The 16,717-nt window shown below is 42.9% G+C and overlaps 1 protein-coding gene across 1 annotated transcript in view; it reads right to left on the minus strand.

Annotated features, from left to right (window-relative positions):
* Positions 1-434: 434 nt before the first annotated feature.
* The window catches only part of hira (histone cell cycle regulator a), a 113,702-nt gene continuing 97,419 nt past the window's right edge, over positions 435-16,717 (minus strand). Inside the window, exons 21-25 of the mRNA XM_072587123.1 lie at positions 11,802-11,907; positions 6,546-6,668; positions 4,283-4,446; positions 4,111-4,199; positions 435-1,317 (exon numbers count right to left, since the gene is read on the minus strand). Of these exons, the coding sequence (XP_072443224.1) occupies positions 1,201-1,317; positions 4,111-4,199; positions 4,283-4,446; positions 6,546-6,668; positions 11,802-11,907 (599 nt within the window). The 3' untranslated portion in view covers positions 435-1,200. The remainder of the gene's footprint in view (positions 1,318-4,110; positions 4,200-4,282; positions 4,447-6,545; positions 6,669-11,801; positions 11,908-16,717) is intronic.

The raw sequence follows: 16,717 nt of genomic DNA on the forward strand, positions 1-16,717 counted from the left end.
AAGAGGTATGTGTGATGCAGTCAGTGGTCTGTAGCTTAGGGTTGAAACTTCAGAGTTCTGCTTTTAAGAGTTAGGAAAGAGGGCGCTGTTGCTACGTTGCAATACACAGATCATAGTTGCTGACTTGATAAGACATTCAGGATATTGAAAAGTCAAATGTGAATCCTTGAGGTGCTTGTGGTTTCAAAGACTGGGTTGTGGCTGCTCAATTGTAAACAAATCGATCAACTTGAGTTCCATTCAAAACTCAGATAGCTTTACTGTGATTTCAGTGTTGGTGCATTTACCATAATTTTAATTACTGTTCGAGTCAGCAGTATAATCTGTATTGTCTACCTAACCCAGTAACACATAAATAGACTTATTCCTACGTGGGAGATACCTTCTCGGTGCCTTGTCTGGAATTCTGGAAATCTAACAGGGAAAAACAGACATACAATATTCTATCTTTATTTTATAAAAATGAACAAAAAATTTGCCTGTATAAAGTTAAAAGGTACCAAAGGGCGGATTAGGTTTCTGTACAACTTTGCCATGTTCATGGTCACTCATTAGAATTTCTCTTTCTCGCATTCACACTTTTAACAATGACAGACAGTAAACAGATGTGTAACTTAGTACATCAGGCAAAATGAAAACTACACTGTTAAAAGTCTGAACTCAGCGGCTCATCCTCTAACTGAGAAGACTCGAAGCCTGATGGCTTTCACATCGGTGTTGCCCTTTCTTTTCCATGGAAAGGAACAACCAGTAAACGGCTGAGTGTCATACAGCATTGGACTTGGTAGCTTATTGTGGGCACAGGGTGCGAAGTCACTATCTGGTAAGTAAGGGGGCCAGTGTACATTACAAGTTGGGCAGAGTCATCAATCTTGGTCAACTCCAACCAAACACTGGGTGGAGCACTAGCCCCCTGGTCACCCACGTCCTGCAGTACCACTGCAAGTCAACTGTGTGTGTGCGTGGACTGCACAGCCGCTAGTTGTGAAGTGATGCATTCAGACCAGCAACGCCGTTTCCATGAGAATGTCACAACCTGGAGTAGGCCAACTTGGTGGAACTAAACGCAGACGCCTCTCCCAGATCGAACCCCAAATCCTCAAGTCCATCTCTCCCAAACGGGTCACCAGCTGACCACAGCAAGTCTCCCCGAGAACTAGCACAGTCAGATCCTCAAACAAAAACAACTACAGGGTAGCGCTACTTGTCTTTCAGAAGGTCCAGCTGGTCCTGATACTCTGTGAAGAGTCTCTGGAATCGGAGGTTCTGTCCAATCACAGGAAGCATCTCCTTTAGCAGCTCTCTTTTCCGCAGTCCCTGCATTTGGAATGAAAAGACCTTTCACATAAATGCTCAATATCTGCAGCAGCTCTAATTTTTGCATCACTGGTTGGGAAGTCTAGGACTACAGCATACGACTTTAAGTTGGAAGACCACAGCAACCAATCCCACACAGTCGCAGTACAGACTGCAACACACAATCTCTTGCTCATATATATAAAACAAAAACTGCTGGAAAAACATAGAATGTAGGAGCACGAATAGGCCAGTTGAAACTTAAACCTGCTCTGCCATTCACTATGATCATGACAGATCACACTATTCAGTACCTTGTTCCCACTTTCTCCCTTCACCCTTTGATCCCTTTAGCCCTAAGAACCGCATCAACTCCTTCTTGAAAACATTCAATATTTTGGCCTCAACTGCTTTCTGCAGTTCATCCCTAGTGAAAACATCTCTCATCTCCAAAGACCTACCTCTTATCCTTAGACTGTTACCCCTGGTTTTGGATTCCCGGACCCTGTCCAATCCTCCTCGTCGTTCGGAACTCAATGGATTATAGTCCTAACTGATTCAATCTCTCCCCATAGTCAGTCTCACAACCCCAGCAATTAGGCCAGTAAAACTTTGTTGCACTCTCTCCATAGTCAGAACATCTTCCCTCAGATAAGGAGAGTAAAACTGTACACGATACTCCACATGTGGTCTTACCAAGGCTCCCAACAGTTGCAGCAAGATATCCCTGTTCCTGTACTCAAATCCTCTTGGTATGAAGGCTGACATACCATTTGCCTGCTACACCTGCATGGTGACTTTCAGTGACTGGTGTACAAGGATGCCCAGATCTGATTGCATCTCTCCCTTTCCCAATCTATCACCATTCTTTTAGTCTACCTGTCAGTTTTTGCAACCAAAAATGGATAACTTCACATTAATCCACAATATATTGTATCTGCCATGTACTTACCCACTTACTTAACTCGTCCAAATCACACTGAAGCATCTTTGCAATCTTCACAGCATACACTCCCACCCAGTTTTGTGTGACATGCAAACTTGGAAATCTGATAATTTCCTTATCTAAATCAATAATACATATGTTGTGAATAGCTGGGATCTAAACACTGAACCCTGCGCCAGCCAATCAGAAAAAGACCCCTCTATTCTTTGTTTCCTGTCTGCCAAACAACTTCTGGGAAAGAAATAGTTGGTGTTGAGATCAGCAGGACTTTCCTTTGGAACAATTCCAATGAAGAGTCACACCAGACTGAAATGTAACTGTCTCTCTCTCTCCCACTCTACACAGCTGCTGCCAGACCTGCTAGATTTCTCCAGTAGTTTCTGTTTGTACACCAGATTTCCAGCATCCAGATTTTGCTTTTAGTCTGGAACACAGTCACAGGGCAGACTGCAGCACACAATCCCCCACACACAGTCACAGGGCAGACTGCAGCACACAATCCCCCACACACAGTCACAGGGCAGACTGCAGCACACAATCCCCCACACACAGTCACAGGGCAGACTGCAGCACACAATCCCCCACACACAGTCACAGGGCAGACTGCAGCACACAATCCCCCACACACAGTCACAGGGCAGACTGCAGCACACAATCCCCCACACACAGTCACAGGGCAGACTGCAGCACACAATCCCCCACACACAGTCACAGGGCAGACTGCAGCACACAATCCCCAACACACAGTCACAGAGCAGACTGCAGCACACAATCCCACACACACAGTCACAGGGCAGACTGCAGCACACAATCCCCCACACACAGTCACAGAGCAGACTGCAGCACACAATCCCACACACACAGTCACAGGGCAGACTGCAGCACACAATCCCCCACACACAGTCACAGGGCAGACTGCAGCACACAATCCCCCACACACAGTCACAGGGCAGACTGCAGCACACAATCCCCAACACACAGTCACAGAGCAGACTGCAGCACACAATCCCACACACACAGTCACAGGGCAGACTGCAGCACACAATCCCCCACACACAGTCACAGAGCAGACTGCAGCACACAATCCCACACACACAGTCACAGGGCAGACTGCAGCACACAATCCCTGACCAGTCACATGTTTCAGTCCTACACCTGCCTTTCCCTCTTAAAGGATAATTACGCATCTTGACACAGCAAATTTTGCTGAGAATAAGATAAATAGAACAAAGCATTTAACACCTAATTTTTAATGCAAAAATATCTCCTGATCTGCCGTTGAAGTAGGATGAACAGTGGTTGGATCTGGGAAGAAAGGCAAATGACATGTCCCAGTCCATTTGGGAACTGGTTAAAATTGGACCTTTACCTTCCCTATTTTCTCCCTCTATACAAAACCACATTCTCAGCTGAAGATACCTAGCTAGAATAGGGTTACACTAACACTTACAACTCCTCAGTGATAATTTATGTTTGGCTCCTTCACAGGGAGTTTTAACTATGTGAATGTGTTTTGTTCTCAATGCTAATAAGTACTTCCAGAACAGTAACCATCAGAAGTAGGAAGTCTCCAAGTTTCCTCCTGGCCAAAGGTGGTTGAGCTCATTTGTCAACCCATAACACATCTTGAGATCAGCTACCTCCATGTGGGGGTTTCCTGGTCTTGTTTACTGAGCAAAACAAAATAAAAACCCAGCAGAACACAGCAGTATTTCTGAAATTATGCAGACCTAACAACTGTCTTGCTTTAAAAGTACTGGCCACATTCTGACGATGTACATAATAACTGCACTACATACCACTGTTTTACTACTGTTATCACACAGTGGGAATCTCTGCCTGATGTGTTAAATGATCCTAGTGCTTACCAAGACAGTTGACTCCCACTGACTACTGGAAGAGCTGTGAACAGGGCCCAGCAAATCTTTGCACAGCTCCCTTAAGCGAGGCTCATATCCTGCAATTAGACACAATTGTTAGCAGAGTACCTGTGTAAAACAAAATCAAAAAAAAGGCAAAGCACTTGAGAAACAAGACTACCTTCATTTACTAAATAGCGGGTGTAGATGAGAAGCCAGTGACGGTATTCCTGGCTAGATTTTAGTGTCATTGCAGCTGCCACCTGATTTTCCAGATAAGCCAGCGTCGTCCCTCGCTGTAAGACATGAGGCATTGAGGAGAGTCTGGCAGCCTGGCGTCCAGCACTAGAAAATACAGAGATTAACTTTACAGCTCACCGGCAATGAAATCACATCCTTGGCACAAAATGAGTTGTGGACATTGTTGTCCTTATCCTTCCACATAAAGATCACAGGGCCCAGAATTTTACTTTCCACAGGAGGGTTTTCTTAGGGGATAACCTGTAGAATTTCCCAGATGACCCACCCATTGCCCTCTAGTCTGCCCCTGACTGCTTTGTACATCTACGCGGTGGGAGTGAAGTCATTGTCAGCTTCAAATTTAAGGCTGGTGGAAGGAGACTGGCGAGGCCACTTGCAAGCGAAGTAACCTGCTCAGGCCACAGGCTGAAAAGTGAAGCTGTGCCTTTTCCATGGTCAAATCCTAGGGAAGAAGGGTAGCAATGTTCTGTTCAAGGAAGAACATCCATGGGTATTCCCATAATAATCAGTGAGAACAGACCTTGTTGCACCATTTGACTTACAGTGAAGGAACACAAATTGCAACACCACCAATGCATATTCCTTTGTATCGCCTTGCAAACATCTTGAGGTGCAAGGTCACTTCAGGAAGTTGATGGTAACTTCCCTGTTTCAGAAATTGCTCACACAAGTGCACAACCACGTAGATTACTAAACTTAGTGATCTTGGACTAAGCCCCACTCTCTACAACTGGATCCTCAATTTCCTGACCCACAGGTCGCAATCAGCGAAGATTGAGGACAATATTTCATCATCACTAACACTAAACACTGGAGCCCCCCCAGCGGTGCACACTAATGTACTCACTGTATACCCATGACTGCATTGCCAAATACCAGACTAATGTCATTTACATGACTTGTCCCACCTGTCAATCTTCCTTCCCACCTATCACTTTTACTCCTTCCTCCATCTACCTCTTGCACTCTCAACTAACTTCTCGCCAGCCCCACCCCCTCCCATTTATCTCTCCACCCCCGAGGCTTCCAGTCTCATGCCCGATGAAGGGCTTCTGCCCGAAATGTCAATTTTCCTGCTCCTCGGATGCTGCCTGACCTGCTGTGCTTTTCCAGCACCACTCTAATCTTGACTATAATGCCATTTACAAGTTCACTGATGATACCACCAGTCGGTTGAATCTCAGATGACAACAAAACAGACTACAGTTGGGAAGTGGAAGACCTGGAAAAATGGTGCATTGAGAACAACCTATCTCTCAATGCTGGCAAAATCAAGGAGCCAATTACTGACTTTCAGCAGGATGTCACTCGTGCACCCCTACATATTAACAGCACAGAGCTGGAAAGAGTAGAGTGTGTCAAAGTCCTGTTAGTGGTCATCCATAACAAGCTTTGTTGGACTCTTCATGTGGACACACTGGTTACAAAGGCCCAACAATGTCTCCTCTTCCTCAGGCAACTGAGGAAACTTGGCATAACGGCGAATACCCTTGCCAACTTTTATAGGTGAACCATCGAGAGCCTTCTGTCTGGATGTATCACCACCTGGTATGGCAACTGTACCATTCAAGATCAGAGATGATTACACAGAGTAGTGAACTCGGCCTGGACAATAACAAAGGCCAACCTCTCATCTATAGAATCCATCTACCAGGCCCACTGTCAAGAAAAGGCCGCCAGCAATCTCAAAGATCCATCCAACCCTGGCAATGCTTTTCTACAACCTCTACCACTGGGGAGAAGATACAGAATCCTGAACACACCCACCAGCCAGTTTCAAAACAGTTTCTAGCCTACTGTTGTTAAAATACTGAATAGACTCTCAAACTCTTAACAGTCACCTCTACCTGTGTTTTAGTTTTGGCCAAAGTTTACCTATTATTTACTTATCTATGCTACTTAACTATGTGATCTGCCTGTATTGTGCGCAAGATAAAGCTTTTCACTGTGCCTTGGTACATGTGACAATAAATAAATTTAAAATCATTCAAATCAAACTGGAAATCAGTACAATCTCAATGCAGAAGTTCACGGGGAATAAATATGACCACTACTATAGAAAATATATTGGGCCAATGTTTCTAATCAAAAACTTTGGAAAAATTAACAAATAAATTCAAATAACATTAAGGTAGTTGTCTCTTTACTGCATTGATGGACAAATCAGCAACGCGGCCACTTACTTTATCCCGCAGCCTTGTACTGTGGCCAATGGACCTGAGCACAACATGGCCTCCTGAGAAGTTAAACAGCTGCGGTAATCTGCACACTGAACCAGTGAGTCCTGTTTGTCAGAGATCAAATTCCTGAGAAGTAAAGCATTGCAAATGAGACAAAAGGCCTGAAGGTGAATAACACAAGTTGATCTTACTGGACTGTATCACCCCTGGTTTGGTATCAGATCATTCACAAAGGTTGTGAAACCTAACCTAATAAAAAAAGATCAGTCACACAAACAGATAAGGGGCCTACTCTTCCATCTGTATACCATGGTGATATCTTTTCCCAGGAAGGAATAACTGGACACTTACTTTGTCCTCTTATTGTTCAGTGCAGCTGAGTTGAAATGAGTTGCATTTGTACTTATTGAAGTATAGAAGTATTAAAATTTGCTAATGCTCTTCGGGTCGGTTTAAACTAATTCAGCAGGAGGATGAGAACTGAAATTGTGGTTCACGTATACGGGAGGTTGAGAGTAGTGAAGTCAGAATTAAGACTCCAAGATCGCAAGAAGGCATCGGCAAGCAAGAAGTTGGTTTGAAATGTGTCTACTTCAATGCCAGGAGCATCCAGAATAAGGTGGGTGAAATTGCATTATGGGTTGGTACCTGAGATTTCGATGTTGTGGCCATTTCAGAGACATGGGTAGAGCAGGGACAGAAATGATTATTGTAGCTTCTGGGATTTAGATTCATTAAGAATAGAGAATATGATAAAAGAGGGGGTGGTGTGGGACTGTTAGTCGAGGACAGTATTACAATTGCAGAAAGGACGTTTGAGGACTCTACTGAGGTAGTATGGGCTGAGATTAAAAACAGGAAAGGAGAGGTTACCCCATTGGGAGTTTTCTATAGGCCTTCAAATAATTCAAGAGATGTAGCGAATAGAAAAGCAAAGATGATCCTCAGTAGGAGTGAGAGTGACAGGGTAGTTGTTATGAGAGACTTTAACTTTCCAAATATCGACTGGGAATACTACAGTTTAAGTACTTTAGATGGGTCAGTTTTTGTCCAATGCGTGCAGGAGGGTTTCCTGACACACTATGTAGACAGGCCAAAAAAGGACGAGGTCACGTTAGATTTGGTACTGGGTAATGAGCCTGGCCAAGTTTTAGATTTGGAGGTAGGTGATCATGACCATTATTCTATTATGTTTACTTTATTGATGGAGAGGGATAGGTACGTACCACAGGGCAAGAGTTATAGCTGGGAGAAAGGCAATTACGATGTGTTTAGGCACATTTTAGCATGCATAGGATGAGGAATGAAACTGCAGGGGATGGGCACAATTGAAATGTGGAGCTTATTCAAGGAAAGCTACTGCGGGTCCTTGATAAGTATGTACCGGTCAGGCAGGGGGCAACTAAGGAAGTTGAATCTCTTGTCAAGAGGAAGTAGTGTTATGTTAGGATGAGATGTGATGGCTTAGTTAGGGCGCTTGAGAGTTACAAGTTAGCCAGGAAAGACCGAAAGACAGAACTAAGAGGAGCCAGGAGGAGATACAAGAAGTCGTTGATGGATAGGAAAACCCTAACGCTTTCTATAGGTATATCAGGAATAAAAGAATGACTAGAGTAACAGTAGGCCAATCAAACATAGGAGTGGGAAGGTGTGCATGAGTCAGAGAAGATAGGAGAAGCGCTAAATGAATATTTTTCATCAGTATTCACACTAGAGAAAGACAATGTGGTCAAGGAGAACACTGATATACAGGCTACTAGACTAGATAGGATTGAGGTACATAAGGACGAGGTGTTAGCAATTCTGGAATGCGTAAAATGTTTAAATATCCTTGGATTCTCTGGGAAGCCAGGGAGGACATTGCCAAGCCTTTGGCTTTGATCTTTATGTTGTCATTGTCTACAGGAAAAGTGCCAGAAGACTGGAGGTTAGCAAATGTTGTTCCCTTATTCAAGGGGTGTAGAGACAACTCTGGAAATTATAAACTTGTGAGCCTTACTTCAGTTGTGGGTAAAGTGTTGGAAAGGGTTATAAGAGGTAGGATTTATAATAATCTAGAAAGGAATAAGTTGATTAGGGATAATCAACAGTTTTGTGAAGAGTAGGTCATACCTCACAAACCTTTTTGAGAAGGTGATCAAACAGGTGGAAGAGGGTAAAAGTGGTTGATGTGGTATGTATGGATTTCAGTAAGGTGTTTGATAAGGTTCCCCAAGATAGGCTATTGCACAAAATACCGAGGTATAGGATCGAGGGTGATTTAGCAGTTTGGATCAGAAATCAGCTTACTGAAAGACGACAGAGGGTGGCGATTGATGGGAAATGTTCAGCCTGGAGTTCAGTGTACTGCAAGGATCTGTTTTGAGTCCATTGTTGTTTGCCATTTTTATAAATGACCAGGATGAGGGCATAGAAGGATGGGCTAGTGAATTTGCGGATGACACTAAAGTCGGTAGAGTTGTGGATAGTGACAAAGGATGTTGTAGGTTACAGAGGGACATAGATAAGCTGCAGAGCTGGGTCGAGAGGTGGCAAATCGAGTTTAATACGGAAAAGTGTGAGGTGATTCACATTGAAAGGAGTAACAGGAATGCAGATTACTGGGCTAATGGTAAGATTCTTGGTAATATAGATGAACAGAGAGATCTTGGTGTCCAGGTACATAGATCCTTGAAAGTTGCCACCCAGGTTTGTATTTGTGTCTGTAGACTTCGACATATATGCAGTGACACATTCACTGGTCATTCCCCTGTGAGGATCCAGTGTAGTGCAATTACACAGAAAGGCCAATCTGTTATCTTTACAAACAGCATCAATGTGCTAGCCGCAAAACAGACTGTTTTTAGTAAGGGAAACTCCCAGGCATACAAGGTATTTAAATCTGATTCAAATAAATACTCCAGTGTGCTATTTATGATGCTTGACTGCCGTGTTTGGTCTATTTGAAAGTACAGTTCAGTTACACTTCCCCAGTTACTCAAATCAGATCGGTGGTTTCAGTCAGATATTTTCAGACCTGCTTCGGATCATTCATCACAAGATTCAATTTAAAATGATTAATGGCATTTTAAAAATGCTATTAAAAATCCCCATCAAAGCAAATAGAAGAACAAAAAGATTCTGGAAGTACTTAGCTGTACTCTTATAACAAAAATGACATGTTCTGACCATCCTGATACCACTTGTGCAGTTGGGCTGTGTTCTCATAGCAGTTACACATGGATTGGTTAAAAAAAACAACTATCTCAAAGCTTTGACTCAAAAGGATGGAGCTGTATGCATTTTGTTACCAAGGAGGGGACCTTCCTCCTAACAAAATGGTCATGGGTACAATCAACAATCATCATTCCAAGACCCATGAGCACTGAGAACAGCTGTGTTGCACCGATCTGCATCAAGACTTTGAATCCTAATCAGTGAACACCAGGGAATTGGGTATTACTTGGTAGGAAAGTATTTGCAGGAATATGGAGAACTAATTGGGTACATCCTTCAAAGAATGAACATTGGCACGTAATGCTAAAGAACCTCTTTCTATACTGTAGACCCTCTGATGCATGTTAGAAAGCATAGAGATCCCAACAACATAATTAGTGTGCCACACTATTTCTCCACCTCTACCCTATTATAACTCCAAGTTATAATGTCAATGTCCCTATTCACTGAAGTATTAATATATTCACTGCCCAACATAGGGGGCGGCATGGTGGCTCAGTGGTTAACACTGCTGCCTCACCACGCCAGGGACCTGGATTCGATTCCACCCTCGGTCAACTGTCTGCGTCAAGTTTGCACATTTAGATTCCCCACAGTGTGGAAACAGGCCATTTGGCCCAGCAAGTCCACACCGACCTATCAATGAGTAACCCACCCAGACTCATTTCCCTACATTTTACCCCTGACTAATGCACCTAACACTATGGGCAATTTAGCATGGCCAATTCACCTAACCTGCACATCTTTGGATTGAGGGAGGAAATGCAAGCAGACACGGGGAGAATGTGCAAACTCCACAAGGGCAGTCGCCCAAGGCAGGAATCAAACCCGGGTCCCTAGTGCTGAGAGGCAGCAGTGCTAACCACTGAGCCACTGTGCCGCCCATTCCCTGTGTTTGTGTGGGTTTCTTTTGGGTGCTCCAGTGTCCTCCCACAATCCAAAAATGTGCAAGTTAGGTGAATTGGCCATACTAAATTGCCCATAGTGTTCAGGGGTGTGTAGGTTAGGTGCATTACTCAGGGGTAAATGTAGAGGGGAATGGGTTGGTGTGGATTTGTTGGACCAAAGGGCCTGTTTCAACAGTGTGGAGATTTGATGATTCTATAATTAGGGGTTACCCTTTTAGAACAGAGATAGAGATGGCGATGCTATCTCTCAGAAGGTTAAGCAAATTTGGAACTCTGCCTCAGAAAGAGATTGAGGAATATTATTAAGGTGGGGTAGATAGTCTTGGATTCTTGGGAAGCAAGGGGATATATCAGGGGTAGATAGAAGTATTAAATTCAGTACACAAACAGATCAGCCATGACCTTCGAGGGGATCAATTCTGATCTTCCTGCTATAGGAAAGATGTTGTTAAACTTGAAAGGGTACAGGAAAGATTGGAGAGTTTGAACTGTAGGGAGAGGTTGAATAGGTTGGAGCTTTTTTTCCCTGAAGCATCAGAGGCTCATAGAAGTTTATAAAATCATGAAGGGATGGGTAGTGTGAATTGCCAGGATCATTTTCCAGGATAGGGGAGTCCAAAACTTGAGGACATAGGTTTAAGCTAAGAGGGGAAAGATTTAAAAGGGACCTGGGGACAATTGTTTCATGCAGAGGGTGTGTTTATGGAATGAACTGCCAGCGGTGGTGCTGGAGGTCTGTAAAACTACAACATATGGGCCAAATGCTGGCAAATGGGACTAGATTAATTTAGGATATCTCGTCGGCATGGACGAGTTGGATCAAAGGATCTGTTTCCATGCTGAATGACTGAATGGCGCACTCCTGCCTCTAATGATATATTATTATGTGATAATGAGTACTCAGTACACACAGTATGTAAATGATGAATGATGAAATCCAGTTTACTAAAAATAAATTGATAGTACCAAATTTTATTGATTACCAAAATGTCTTTTACAATACCCACCCTCCCAGCCATGCAAAATCCCCATTGAATGAGCAGTATTCATCTCTAAACTTAAATTAAGTGCAAAGGTTACCTATCACCAAAATATCAAAATTCAATTTAAGACCAATCAAACCATTACTCCTTACCATGTGCATAGGGAAGTGTTAAAGCAGTATGACTTGCCATTGGATAGGGTGACCACTGGGACACCATGGTGTGTAAGCAGCGATTGTGTTATAGTGGTATCGTTACCTGCAGACAAAAAGGTCAGATACATCAAAGCTTAGCCACAATCTTAATAAAACACACAGTTTTCAAAATCAAGAGACTACATCAATGGGGCTCTCACAACATGCAGGACGACTACACTGCATTCATCATTCAGTAAACTGGGCCACATTCTCTCATACATGGTCAGGGGTGGCAATGCACTCAGGAATATTTTGTATTAACCCCTGATGTATAACATCTTATATTAAGGATTACTGTACTTTGGTGCTGGCCTGAGAGTATAGTAAATTTTGTAATGCTTTTGTCTGCTATTATTGTGCATTCCGTATTATAGCAAATCTTTCTTGTTTAGTCCAATCTATTTTGTATTAAAACCACTCTGCCTCATGAATTCCACAGTCTAGAAGCAGAACATCATAAATGTGATACACTTATCCCTCCTACATTTAGCCAACACTCCTTATTGCGCACAAGGGTTCAAATTTACACATTGTCTAATATCACTTCTCCACCACAGCGTTTGACAGGCGCCTACAAGATACTTCACTTTAATAGCCAGTGCTGATTTTGGAAGCAATTACCATTCCAGTTAAGAAAAGAAAACACTAAAACTAGGTTTTTCTCATGGATAAGATTGTGGCAGTTAAATCTAGGTTGCAAGTGAAACTTGTTATTGGCAATACACCATGACACTGACGCAGTCATAGGTATTGTCAAATTTTGCAACTTAAGAGAGTGCCTATCGACACAGTTATGACTATGGCAGCTCTTTGAAGGACCTATGCTGTTTCTCTATGGATTGAATTTATGGGCAATTACACCACTAGATGGAGCATTGCAGCCCCCAAGTGCAAAAAAGAGAGAGAGAGAGACAAAGCTGTGCTTAAGAAATGGGACAGAAACAATTGGGGTCGCACCAAAAATCATTCCAACCAGCAAACAAATAGCCAGATCACATTACATTTCTTACATTAAATTCTAAATTAGTAGTATTGTGGAAAACACAGCAACAGTTTGTAAATGTCTTTGCAGATCAGCACTTCTGCTGACTGTTAAATAGCCTAGACTCTGTACAGGTGCAGTACGATGTTGTCTGACAATTAAGTCTTTTCATTGAAACTACAGACTCTTGTTGCAACAACATTTACAAACTGATTACTATCATTACTGTGTTTTTACCAAATGTTACCACTGGTTCAAAATTTAATATTATTTTGGCATCACTTCACCGGTGCAACTGCACATGTGTATATGGATCATGGTAACTATCTGCATTAGGAACAGAGATCATTTCCTTTAATGCCGTAACTTTGTTACCAAGTATATTTCCAATTCCCTTTTGAATATTAATACGGACTCTACTTCCACCACCCTGTCAGGCAGTTCGTTGCAGATGATACAACTTTTTTTTAGCATAACAAGTGCATCCCCACTCTGGCCATTAACAATTACCTTAAATTTGATATTCACTGTCAAGTACAGATGGCTTTGCCTGCAACTTTTTTTTTCAAACTGTCAATGTTCTCCAGCCAGCAATGGTCACATTTTGAGAACAATTTTTTCAAAATTATTAATTGAACCATTGCAAATCACCAAAGGCAACTGACAACTTCCTCATTTGCCGATGTTAAGGATATCAGTCTGCCACCTACTCTATAGCGGGTACATTCCTTGGTAATTTGCAGCATTGTTTCTGTCTCTCCACTAGTGCAAAAACAGTTTGTAAGTGAGGTCCTGGATTTTCTTGAACCTGCTTAGCAAGGACTATTTTCACTGTGGGTGAACCAGTTGGTGAGTTCGTGTTCCCCATTCCTTGATCCAAAGGATATTGGCTGGTGGATGTCGCTCAGGAAATGTGCTCTATACAGGGTGTCAAGATGGAAGGTGAGGAAAATGGAAGATTGCATTTCGTCCAGCCTCTTTCATGACAGCAGGATATCTAAAGCATTTCGTCGCCAAGAAAATACTTTAAATTCAGTCGTCACTGTAATTTGGCAAAGGCAATAGCCAGTTTGGGGATTTCACAGACAACAAAGTAATCATCAGAAACTGATCATTATCACTGATATGCTCCTTGCTCTGCTTTAATGCAGTGTTGTTGGATCTTTTATATCTGTGTGTATGCACACACGCATGGGGAGTTCGGGGGGGGGGCATTTAAAAGCCAGCAGCATATCTGTCACAGATTCTATACTTCTATGCTCAAGTCATGTAGAGGAAATGGAAAACAACAAACTCCTGAAACTCCTGACTCAGAGATGTGATTAATTGAGCGACCATGACGGAGGAGAACACAATGTCTCTAATCTTGTCATAACATTTACATTTTTGGCAGTAACACTTTGGGTCCATAATACTCAATGTAAGATTGGGCTTTTCACTGAAAGTGCCAAATGATGGAAAGTGCCAAATATGTAATTTATCAAATACAAAACAAACTCTTTTCTGAACTAATATCTTACATCTAGTAATATGTTCCAGAACATATTTCGTCCAAAGGTATAAATTCAACTGAAGAATACAGACAACTGAAATTATGAGTCCAGGGTTTACCCACAAGACCACTCCAAATACTAAAAGCTGTCAGGGCAGGTGATCAAAGGTCCTTAGATTCCTGTTATACCAGGAAACCTCAATGATTTGCGTGAGAATGTTTGGGTGGAACTGTTCTCCTCATGTGAAGATTTAAGTCCTTTATTTCATTGTACAGAGTTACTGACTGCTCCAAACACTAGCATTTTGTTTGATAGGCTATGTAGTTGCGGCTGTAATGTAAGAAATAGGATAGCCAGCTTGCATACAGAAATGTTCCTCAAATGCAGCAATAAGATAATCACCAAGCTAATTTGTTTGGTCAGGATTTGATGGAAACCTGTTATTTAACTGGATTTATCTTGGCAGGAGTGTTTCTGCTCTTCTTTATTTGGAAATGGGTTGTTAGGATGCCTCAGTTAAGACCATAAGACATAGGAGTGGAAGTAAGGCCATTCGGCCCATCGAGTCCACTCCGCCATTCAATCATGGCTGATGCGCATTTCAGCTCCACTTGCCAGCGTTCTCCCCGTAGCCCTTAATTCCTCTAGACAACAAGAACCTATCAATCTCGGCCTTGAAGACATTTAGCGTCCCGGCTTCCACTGCACTCCGTGGCAATGAATTCCACAGGCCCACCACTCTCTGGCTGAAGAAATGTCTCCGCATTTCCGTTCTGAAATGACCCCCTCTAATTCTAAGGCTGTGTCCACGGGTCCTAGTCTCCTCGCCTAACACAAACAATTTTCTAGCATCCACCTTTTCAAAGCCATGTATTATTTTGTACGTCTCTATTAGATCTCCCCTTAATCTTCTAAACTCCAACGAATACAATCCCAGTATCCTCAGCCGTTCCTCATATGCTAGACCTGTCATTCCAGGGATCATCCGTGTGAATCTCCGCTGGACACGTTCCAGTGCCAGTATGTCCTTCCTGAGGTGTGGAGACCAAAACTGGACAAAGTACTCCAAATGGGGCCTAACCAGAGCTTTATAAAGTCTTAGTAGTACATCTCTGCTTTTATATTCCAACCCTCTTGAGATAAGAGACAACATTGCATTCGCTTTCTTAATCACAGACTCAACCTGCATGTTTACCTTTAGAGAATCCTCGACTAGCACTCCCAGATCCCTTTGTGCTTTGGCTTTATTAAGTTTCTCACCATTTAGAAAGTAGTCCATGCTTTTATTCTTTTTGCCAAAGTGCAAGACCTCGCACTTGCTCACGTTAAATTCCATCAGCCATTTCCTGGACCACTCTCCCAACCTGTCTAGATCCTTCTGTAGCCTCCCCACTTCCTCAGTACTACTTGCCTGTCCACCTAACTTCGTATCATCGGCAAACTTCGCTAGAATGCCCCCGGTTCCCTCATCCAAATCATTAATATATAATGCGAACAGCTGTGGCCCCAGCACCGAACCCTGCGGGACACCGCTCGTCACCGGCTGCCATTCTGAAAAAGAACCTTTTATCCCAACTCTCTGCCTTCTGTTAGATAGCCAATCCTCAATCCATCCCAGCAGCTCACCTCGAACACCATGGGCCCTCACCTTGCTCAGCAGCCTCCCGTGTGGCACCTTATCAAAGGCCTTTTGAAAGTCCAGATAGACCACATCCACTGGGTTCCCCTGGTCTAACCTACTTGTTACCTCTTCAAAAAATTCCAACAGGTTTGTCAGGCATGACCTCCCTTTACCTAAACCTGCTTGTAAAACTGCCAGGCTAGAAAACTCAGGGAACAGAAAGCCATTTGGGGTGATGGAGAACCAGAGGGCTTGGCCTGTAAACCTGGGTGTACATGTCAACAGTTCAATGTCTGCTAGTTATCTGTGATGTGGTGCCATGGTACTGGTTGGTGGGGGAAAGGTGGTGATGATGTGGAGGAGGATATTAAGAACAGTGCTTGCTTTCCTCAAGCTTAATTTGATTGCTGAGAAACAGATGCACAGGAAATGCACAGGAAAATACAAAAAAGAACTGAAACTGCACTGGCAAAAAAAGACAGCCATTTTATTTTGAGTAATCAAAGCACCTTGCTGGGTGTCATTACAAACCAGGTGTAATTGACAAACAGCCCAGTGAAGTCTCACTTTACTGAGATTATCCAAGGTTAAGGGAAAGGAATTAAAAGGTATAGCCTTGTCCAATCCATTCCATAGAAAGAGAATTATTTGAGTTATTAATAAGGGCAAACATGCCTACTCTTGCGAATATAGAAATTGCTGTTATTTGGTTAGCATGAAGACAGCTTTCTCACTAAAGTAAGTGAGAGACAAGCCCTCAGGAAAAGTGGCTAGT

Source organism: Chiloscyllium punctatum, chromosome 17, assembly GCF_047496795.1.
Source record: "Chiloscyllium punctatum isolate Juve2018m chromosome 17, sChiPun1.3, whole genome shotgun sequence".
Lineage (NCBI taxonomy): Eukaryota > Metazoa > Chordata > Chondrichthyes > Orectolobiformes > Hemiscylliidae > Chiloscyllium > Chiloscyllium punctatum.